The sequence below is a fragment of the Sinocyclocheilus grahami genome, unplaced genomic scaffold, assembly GCF_001515645.1.
Source record: "Sinocyclocheilus grahami isolate Dianchi unplaced genomic scaffold, SAMN03320097.WGS_v1.1 scaffold692.1, whole genome shotgun sequence".
NCBI lineage: Eukaryota > Metazoa > Chordata > Actinopteri > Cypriniformes > Cyprinidae > Sinocyclocheilus > Sinocyclocheilus grahami.
Genome location: NW_015505871.1, coordinates 1,355,165 through 1,365,404, shown reverse-complemented (window position 1 = coordinate 1,365,404; position 10,240 = coordinate 1,355,165). Strand labels below are relative to the sequence as shown.

The 10,240-nt window shown below is 36.2% G+C and overlaps 1 protein-coding gene across 1 annotated transcript in view; it reads left to right on the top strand.

Annotated features, from left to right (window-relative positions):
* The first annotated feature begins 616 nt into the window (after positions 1-616).
* dele1 (DAP3 binding cell death enhancer 1) overlaps positions 617-10,240 on the top strand; it is a 20,785-nt gene continuing 11,161 nt past the window's right edge. The window contains exons 1-9 of the mRNA XM_016243520.1: positions 617-738; positions 5,088-5,205; positions 5,278-5,371; positions 5,677-5,803; positions 6,132-6,308; positions 7,810-7,844; positions 8,542-8,623; positions 8,705-8,847; positions 9,810-9,971. Of these exons, the coding sequence (XP_016099006.1) occupies positions 708-738; positions 5,088-5,205; positions 5,278-5,371; positions 5,677-5,803; positions 6,132-6,308; positions 7,810-7,844; positions 8,542-8,623; positions 8,705-8,847; positions 9,810-9,971 (969 nt within the window). The 5' untranslated portion in view covers positions 617-707. The remainder of the gene's footprint in view (positions 739-5,087; positions 5,206-5,277; positions 5,372-5,676; positions 5,804-6,131; positions 6,309-7,809; positions 7,845-8,541; positions 8,624-8,704; positions 8,848-9,809; positions 9,972-10,240) is intronic.

The window sequence follows — 10,240 nt, the reverse complement described above, 5'->3', positions numbered from 1 at the left end:
ACACACACACACACACACACACACACTAACACTAACACATACACGCGCACACACACACACACAGTCTAAAATTACATTAATGAAATATAATAATAAAAATAAATAAAATAATTATACAAATACAAATTAAATTAAATAAAAATGATATTTTAATAAAAAAATTAAACTGATAATAATAATACAAAATCATGAAATAAAGTTTCTTTCCCATAGCTTATTAGATCCTGTTAAACAAAACACATTTGAACCGAATCAACAGGTAAACAACATAATAGACTATATGTTTTATTAAAATAAAGAAATATACAACATAATATAATGCAAATCAAAATCTGATTCTAAATAAACATGCACATTTTATTATAATTAATAAATAAATACATATAATATAAATTATATAAATATAATAACATATATGCATAATTAATAATAATAATAATAATTAAAGTAATAACCAAAGAATTTAGTCAAAATATTACAAATGCATCATCAAACAGAAGCTCTGCACCCTGCGGCTGTAACTGTGCAGGCGAGCAGCGGCCTCTGGCGGCGGGAGAGTGAACCGCAGACTGTAGTTTATTGGTTGGGGGATTGCGTCATTTCCGCCGTTCGTCCTTCACCGAGCCGCTGCTGTAACTCGTGACTGTCAGACAGCATCATGGCGTGAGTTTATTAATCCTCATAAACTCACAGAAACAACAGCAGACATGTGGAGGATTCAGAGTTTGGTGGGCAGAGGTGAGCGATTATGAAACACCCACGAGCTGTGATACATTGATACACTGTTACATCCTAACTGCTACATTGATACACTGTTACATCCGAACTGCTATATTGATACACTGTTACATCCGAACTGCTACATTGATACACTGTTACATCCGAACTGCTACATTAATACACTGTTACATCCGAACTGCTACATTAATACACTGTTACATCCGAACTGCTACATTAATACACTGTTACATCCGAACTGCTACATTAATACACTGTTACATCCGAACTGCTACATTAATACACTGTTACATCCGAACTGCTACATTAATACACTGTTACATCCGAACTGCTACATTAATACACTGTTACATCCGAACTGCTACATTAATACACTGTTACATCCGAACTGCTACATTAATACACTGTTACATCCGAACTGCTACATTAATACACTGTTACATCCGAACTGCTACATTAATACACTGTTACATCCGAACTGCTACATTAATACACTGTTACATCCGAACTGCTACATTAATACACTGTTACATCCGAACTGCTACATTAATACACTGTTACATCCGAACTGCTACATTAATACACTGTTACATCCGAACTGCTACATTAATACACTGTTACATCCGAACTGCTACATTAATACACTGTTACATCCGAACTGCTACATTAATACACTGTTACATCCGAACTGCTACATTAATACACTGTTACATCCGAACTGCTACATTAATACACTGTTACATCCGAACTGCTACATTAATACACTGTTACATCCGAACTGCTACATTAATACACTGTTACATCCGAACTGCTACATTAATACACTGTTACATCCGAACTGCTACATTAATACACTGTTACATCCGAACTGCTACATTAATACACTGTTACATCCGAACTGCTACATTAATACACTGTTACATCCGAACTGCTACATTAATACACTGTTACATCCGAACTGCTACATTAATACACTGTTACATCCGAACTGCTACATTAATACACTGTTACATCCGAACTGCTACATTAATACACTGTTACATCCGAACTGCTACATTAATACACTGTTACATCCGAACTGCTACATTAATACACTGTTACATCCGAACTGCTACATTAATACACTGTTACATCCGAACTGCTACATTAATACACTGTTACATCCGAACTGCTACATTAATACACTGTTACATCCGAACTGCTACATTAATACACTGTTACATCCGAACTGCTACATTAATACACTGTTACATCCGAACTGCTACATTAATACACTGTTACATCCGAACTGCTACATTAATACACTGTTACATCCGAACTGCTACATTAATACACTGTTACATCCGAACTGCTACATTAATACACTGTTACATCCGAACTGCTACATTAATACACTGTTACATCCGAACTGCTACATTAATACACTGTTACATCCGAACTGCTACATTAATACACTGTTACATCCGAACTGCTACATTAATACACTGTTACATCCGAACTGCTACATTAATACACTGTTACATCCGAACTGCTACATTAATACACTGTTACATCCGAACTGCTACATTAATACACTGTTACATCCGAACTGCTACATTAATACACTGTTACATCCGAACTGCTACATTAATACACTGTTACATCCGAACTGCTACATTAATACACTGTTACATCCGAACTGCTACATTAATACACTGTTACATCCGAACTGCTACATTAATACACTGTTACATCCGAACTGCTACATTAATACACTGTTACATCCGAACTGCTACATTAATACACTGTTACATCCGAACTGCTACATTAATACACTGTTACATCCGAACTGCTACATTAATACACTGTTACATCCGAACTGCTACATTAATACACTGTTACATCCGAACTGCTACATTAATACACTGTTACATCCGAACTGCTACATTAATACACTGTTACATCCGAACTGCTACATTAATACACTGTTACATCCGAACTGCTACATTAATACACTGTTACATCCGAACTGCTACATTAATACACTGTTACATCCGAACTGCTACATTAATACACTGTTACATCCGAACTGCTACATTAATACACTGTTACATCCGAACTGCTACATTAATACACTGTTACATCCGAACTGCTACATTAATACACTGTTACATCCGAACTGCTACATTAATACACTGTTACATCCGAACTGCTACATTAATACACTGTTACATCCGAACTGCTACATTAATACACTGTTACATCCGAACTGCTACATTAATACACTGTTACATCCGAACTGCTACATTAATACACTGTTACATCCGAACTGCTACATTAATACACTGTTACATCCGAACTGCTACATTAATACACTGTTACATCCGAACTGCTACATTAATACACTGTTACATCCGAACTGCTACATTAATACACTGTTACATCCGAACTGCTACATTAATACACTGTTACATCCGAACTGCTACATTAATACACTGTTACATCCGAACTGCTACATTAATACACTGTTACATCCGAACTGCTACATTAATACACTGTTACATCCGAACTGCTACATTAATACACTGTTACATCCGAACTGCTACATTAATACACTGTTACATCCGAACTGCTACATTAATACACTGTTACATCCGAACTGCTACATTAATACACTGTTACATCCGAACTGATACATTGATACGATACATTAATGCAGTGATACATTGTTGCAATGTTTCACTGCATACGATTGTGTGACAAGTATCATTAAGAGGAGCAGGACTTTAGTTGAATAGCTGAATAAAACACATATTTTAATAAGTTTGAGGATAGTTTCGGTTTCAGTTGCAAAGTGCATTAAAATCAACAGAAAACAGGGAAAACATACACACACACAAACAAACAAATACATACTATAAGGATACCTAACGATAACTACACTGTGACGTTTTAATAATCGTTCTAATTCTATGAAAATAGTTCAATACACACCACAGCTATTCTGGCCATAACTTTCAGAACGTTTAAAAAACAACAACAACATGGACAACCAATCAGAATCCACCAAACTTCAAAGAACGCGATTATTTGTAGTGCGGCGCTTATAAAAACAGAACGTTATTGTGCGCTAAAAAGCGTGTTAATTCTGTTAAAATAGTGAATTCAACACCTCCACTACACTTTAAGGCTGCAAACGACAAAACCGTTCGCACTTGTCATGCGTTATAAGGCCCGTTGAACGATATCTATAAGGTAACTATAACGGTAACTAAATTAGCATCCACACCAACAACGACAACTATAAACATAACTATAACAATAATTGTATCAGAATCCAGACAAACTGACCAAAACGTCCTGTTCGTTATAAGCGCGCGCTTCAGTTACATGTTTGCCGCTCTTTATAGTCAGGTGGATTCTGATTGGTTGTCGATGTTTTTATCGTTCATCACCAGCGCGAAAAAACGATTCCAATGTTATCGTTATAGTTGCGGACTCGTGGAATTAGAACGATTTTTAAAGCTTAAATAAATGTATAAATTAAATAAAAATACATTTATACGCTGTAAATTTCAATATGTTAAAGTTACTTGAAAAAATAAAAAAAATAAATTCTCGTTATGGTTGCTCAATGTGTTTATGTTTACTCCGAAGCTAATTTATGAAAACGTTAATATGCTAAGTAACCTTAACTAGTTTTTCTGAGGCAGTAAGTTTGCAAGATTTGTTCAAGTAAAGTTAACAAATCGAAATTTACAGCGTAGTTATCGTTGTTGGTGTGAACGATTCTTTCGACAAAACTGCATCGCTTATAATAAACAGAATTTTATCGTCCGTTTGTGTGGACGCTAATATAGTTATTGTTATAGTAGTTATACTTATAGTTGTCGTTTTTTGGTGTGGAGGCTAATATAGTTAGCATTATCGTTCTTGGTGTGAACTAACGGTACACAAGCATGATGGTTCGGTACGTACATCGGTTTTGGCGTCACCGTTCGGTATGGCGTATTAAAAGCATAAAATTGCATTTTTTACATTAAACAGCTGTTTACTGAACAAAATCCTCTTTCTTTAAATAAATAAATGCAATTATCGTCTACCTCAGCTTATGCTCTAAGCTATAGCGAGTCCTTTTACATTACTATATGGCTACAAACTTAAATTCAATTACTATTTATTTTTAATTATAATAATCAATACTCAAATTTAAAAAATTGTATGCAAACATTTAAATTTCACATAATGCAGTTCTTAAATTACCTTCTAAATCTAATTATAAAATGTCTATTTGCTGTTGAAATATTATCATTTACACAGTGGCTGTCATGACATGTCGTCGTCACATGTGTTTTGCTCCTGACCTGCAGTGGTGAGCCGTTGCCATGGAAACGCTCCGCTGCGGCTCTCGCAGGGTCATCACGTGGAGGACGAGGTCCTCAGCTCCTCCATCCTGAGCAGCGGACGACACGCGTCTGACAGCAGCAGGTACCGGACCGCACGCGAGATCCGTGACCCTGAAGCCACTGAGATGAACTAACTGTCCCTCTGTCCTCACAGTTCTCACGGTTCTCACGATCAGAAAAAGAAGCGAACATCTCAGTTCTGCTACACTGGTCTGCCGAGATACACCGCTCTCGATGCAGTGGGATGGGTAGTTCACTTATAACTCTACTGTTTTTCATACGTCATCACTGCGGTGTGTTTTATTAACGTGTGTGTGTGTGTGTGTGTCTGTGTGTTTGTGTGCATGTGTGTGTTTTGTGTGTGTGTGTTTGTGCGTGCGCGTGTGTACGTGTGTTTGTGTGTGTGTTTGTTTGTGCGTGCGTGTGTGTGTGTGTTTGTGTGAGATTGTGTGTGACTCTGTGTGTGTGTGCGTGTGTTTGTGTTTGTGTGTATTTGTGCGTGTGGTTGTGTGTGTGTGTGTGACTCTGTGTGTGTGTGTGTGTGTGTGCGCAGGGCGCCGCTGCGGTTCTCTTCATGCAGCTCTGTCGCAGGATTCACTCTCGGCTGTCCTCGCACGTGGATCAGAACCCTGGACCGGCCCGGATACGGAAATGCTCCTACAAAGTCCTGATTGAGATCTGTGAGTCCTGCTGCCAATCATACAACATTTCAACCAATCAGAGATCAGTCAGGCCAACACAGGTGTCTCTTGCTCAGATTAAGCTGTTTTTATTGACATACGTGACCCTGGACCATAAAACCAGTCTTAAATGTCAATTTCTTTTGCTATTATTTGTTATGTAAGCTTGGCTGTGTATGTGCAACAGACCATTAAAAGTGAGTCGGAATCAGAAAATATGGTATGGTGTGTCATTTAAACAACAAAAGAATCTAGATTAAAATACAGTAAAAACAATACTAAAATTATGAGCGGTTTGTTTAACTCTGTACGCTAATGTGCCTCTCAGTGTCCCGGCCGCATGCTTTATCCGGCGGTGTGACGGTGAGGTGCCTGCAGACCCCAGACAGCGGCTCCGGTGACCGTAGTCATGGTAACGGTGATGGAGACACGACCTCTGACCTGCAGACGGCGCACAGCTCTGATGACCAGCAGGAGGAGCCGGAGAGCGCCGCGTCACTCTGCGGTCAGAAAAACCAACATACTGTACACATATTAGATAGCACTTTTTATAGAATTTTTTTATAAATATTTACATGTATGTGCACTTTATAATTAGGTTGGCTTCAGAAAGAAACAAACATGCTAGCAACATGCTAATCATGCTAGAAACATGGTAGTGACATGCTAGTAACATGCTAACAAACATGCTAGTTACTGGCTAATCATGCTAGCAACATGTTAACGACATGCTAGTAACTTGCTAATCATGCGAGCAACATGCTAGTTACTTGCTATTTATGCTAGCAAAACATGCTATTAACATGTTAATCATGCTAGAAAAATGCTAGCGACATGTTAGTAACTTGCTAATCATGTTAGCAACATGCTATTAGCATGCTAATCATGCTAGCAACATGCTAGTATTATATGCTTATCAGGCTAGAAACATGTTAGTGACATGCTAGTAACTTGTTAATCATGTTAACAACATGCTAGTAACTTGTTAATCATGCTAACAACATGCTAGTCACTTGCTAGTCAACTAGCAACATGCAAGTTACTTGTTAATCATACTAGAAACATGTTAACGACATGCTAGTAACTTGTTAATCATGGTAGAAACATGTTAGTGACATTCTAGTAACTTGTTAATCATGCTAGCAACATGCTAGTCACTTGTTAATCATGCTAGCAACATGCTAGTCACTTGCTAGTCAACTAGCAACATGCAAGTTACTTGTTAATAATGCTAGCAAAATGCTAGATACTTGTTAATCATACTAGCAACATGCTAGTAACATGTTAATCATGCTAGAAACATGGTAGTGACATGCTAGTAACATGCTAGCAAACATGCTAGTTACTTGCTAATCATGCTAGCAACATGTTAACGACATGCTAGTAACTTGCTAATCATGCGAGCAACATGCTAGTTACTTGCTATTTATGCTAGCAAAACATGCTATTAACATGTTAAGCATGCTAGAAAAATGCTAGCGACATGTTAGTAACTTGCTAATCATGCTAGCAACGTGCTAGTAACATGTTAATCATGCTAACAACATGCTAGTCACTTGCTAGTCAACTAGCAACATGCAAGTTACTTGTTAATCATACTAGAAACATGTTAACGACATGCTAGTAACTTGCTAATCATGCTAGCAACGTGCTGATCATGCTAGCAATATGCTAGTAACAGGCCAATCATGTTAAAACACACTAAGCATGCTAGAAACATGTTATCAACATCTATCTAATCTGTCTAAATTTTCAAACTTTTACGACTGCTTTAAACTTTCAGGCTAGGCTTTCTCAAGCCAACCTAAAGTTTGTCTTGACGAACTTTTTTATCTAGTTTTGTTGTTCTTCTTCTTCTGTACTTCAGACATTCTGAACTGTACTGTGCTTTGTTCTTTTTGGATTGTATGTGACTATAGTTGAAATAAATACAGTAAAAAATGCAATTGCAGATTCATACAGTATAGATGTGAAGTGTTGACTCTTGATTCTGGATTTTCTTACAGATGAAACTCTTTTTCCTGAACAACCGAAACCAGAGGTAACAATTTAGACCGAAAAACACAGTTTGTCCTTGTATTTGAATCAAAATTGAACTGAATTGATCTGACTATTGTCTGTTGTAGAGCTGAAGTAGTTTAATAATTAGTGAGTTTTGCAGCATTTACACTGTTATTGAACTGAACTGAATCAACATTGAGTAAATTAAGCTGAATCGACTGCAAGAAATGATTTTATTACTCAATATCTTTGTCTCGTTTTCTATAAAATCGATCAAGGTTTTGCTTAAAAACAATGGGGTCAGAAAAATTATCTTCTTTTCTCTTTTAAGTTAGTTTTTCTTGTTTTAAGCAAAAGCTTACTCAGTTTTCATACATTTTCCAGAAAACAAGAATTAAGTCTATTTTCTGACGACACCGTCAGATATTTTTTCTCTTGTTTTAAGCATAAACTCATTTCATTTTGATGCATTTTTCAGAAAACAAGTCATTTGCTTCTCAGGTTCGATATCTGTAAACAAGACAGAAATCCTGAGTAAAACAGTAAAGACACTGTTGTCTTCTGCAGAGCTGATTTAAAGCTAAAGTTGAATTTGTTTCATAACTTAAGACAGATTTTGCAGCATTAACAGTGTTATTTTCCTGTGTATTACGGTGCAACTGCTTTGAAACAGTCTGTATTGTATAGACCGCTATGCAAGTAGATGCCAATTAGTTTGACGTGTATGTTTCCTGCAGGAAGGTGTTTCTCTCGATGCAGCAGCGCAGAATCTGCGAAGCGTGGCAGACGCCAGCGTTCCCGTAATCCTCAACATCATCGGTAACGACGAGCTCACGCACTCAGAGCGCCGCTGCGTGATGTGAACATGCATCTGAACGAGCTCTGCTCGCTGTGTTTCAGGTCTGGAGAGCGCGAGAGCGGGCGACTACGAGACGGCCTTCTCCTGTTTTCTGGCCTCGGCGCAGCACGACTACAGCAAAGCTCAGTTTAACCTGGGAGTTTGTTACGAGAAGGGACGAGGAGCACAGACGGACCTCAGCAAGGTGCTGGGATTCTCCCTTATTTATATGGTTGCGTGCATTTAGCATATTTGAAAATATTTGCATGCTTAATTTTAATTGCATACTATAACTTGCTTTGGAAAATTAGTTGCAACATGTTTCAGATGATAAAAAAATGACTTGCATACCAGGAAATCCGGTACATCATTTAGAAAAGCTTAAGATAAAGTAATAACATTAATAATAAAAAAAGTAGAATTAAAAGGCATTTTATCTGTATTTTGCTTACAGATATCTATTTTCCAACCTGAGAAATATGAAAAATTGCTCTGTTTTAAAGTACATTCGTAACACGTGCACTAATGTTCCCAAACTTTTATTGAGAATCGTTTATAAATCTCGCCAACAAAAAATGTAAAAAAAAAAAGTTGTTTTAATATTTGAAATTAAAGACATTTTTACAGACGTCAATATTAGTATTCACTGTTGTTCTGACAAATAAAACTAGTTCTGTAAAATCAAATAAAATGTACAAATTAAAATTAAAGTATTTATTAATATTATTATTAAATACTTGTTTTGTTTGGGAGGGGTTATACAAAATACTTTATTTTATTTTATTTTACAGCACAGTAGTAAATGATAAATAATAATAATATTTATTATTTATTAAATGCTTATTAAATTTTACAGTATATTAGTATTATTGCATTAAACATTTCTTTATTGATTAGTTAATTTTTTATAATTTAAACAATAATAAAATCACTATTATCGCAACATTATATATACGTACATACACATTTACACTCATATACCATATTTTCTGGAAAAAAATGTTGCACCTCTATTTAACTTGCAGCACATTAAAATTGCATTGTTGAGAGAAGAAATAAAAACAGATAAGTTGCACGGGTGTATTGGTTTGATTTTTATTAGTTAAATAATAGTAATAGCAATACTAATAATTGCTTCTGTCTTTAATATGTTCTGTTGTCTCTCAGGCGGTGCATTATTACAGCCGCGCCGCAGCCGCTGGTCACCGGCAGGCTCAGTATCGCTGCGCTAAACTCCTCCTGAACAGCAGAGGGCAGCAGAGCTCAGAGACGGATGCAGCAGCGGCGCTCAACTTCCTGCAGGCGGCCGCAGACGCCGGACTCACTGAGGTACCGCGTGCAGTATAATGTAAATACAAATGTAGAAAAAAATTATATAATATACAAATATAAATATGTAAATATATAAAATGTAATATAAAATTATTTAAAAAAAAAAAATATATAAAACAATTTAAAAAAAGTAATATAAAATTAAATATATAAAATATTTTATTTATAAAAATATTAAAAATAGGGATGTAACGATTCACTCAACTCATGATTCGATTCACGATTTTTTTTTTTTACAAAATGAGATTCAAGACAAATTATAAATT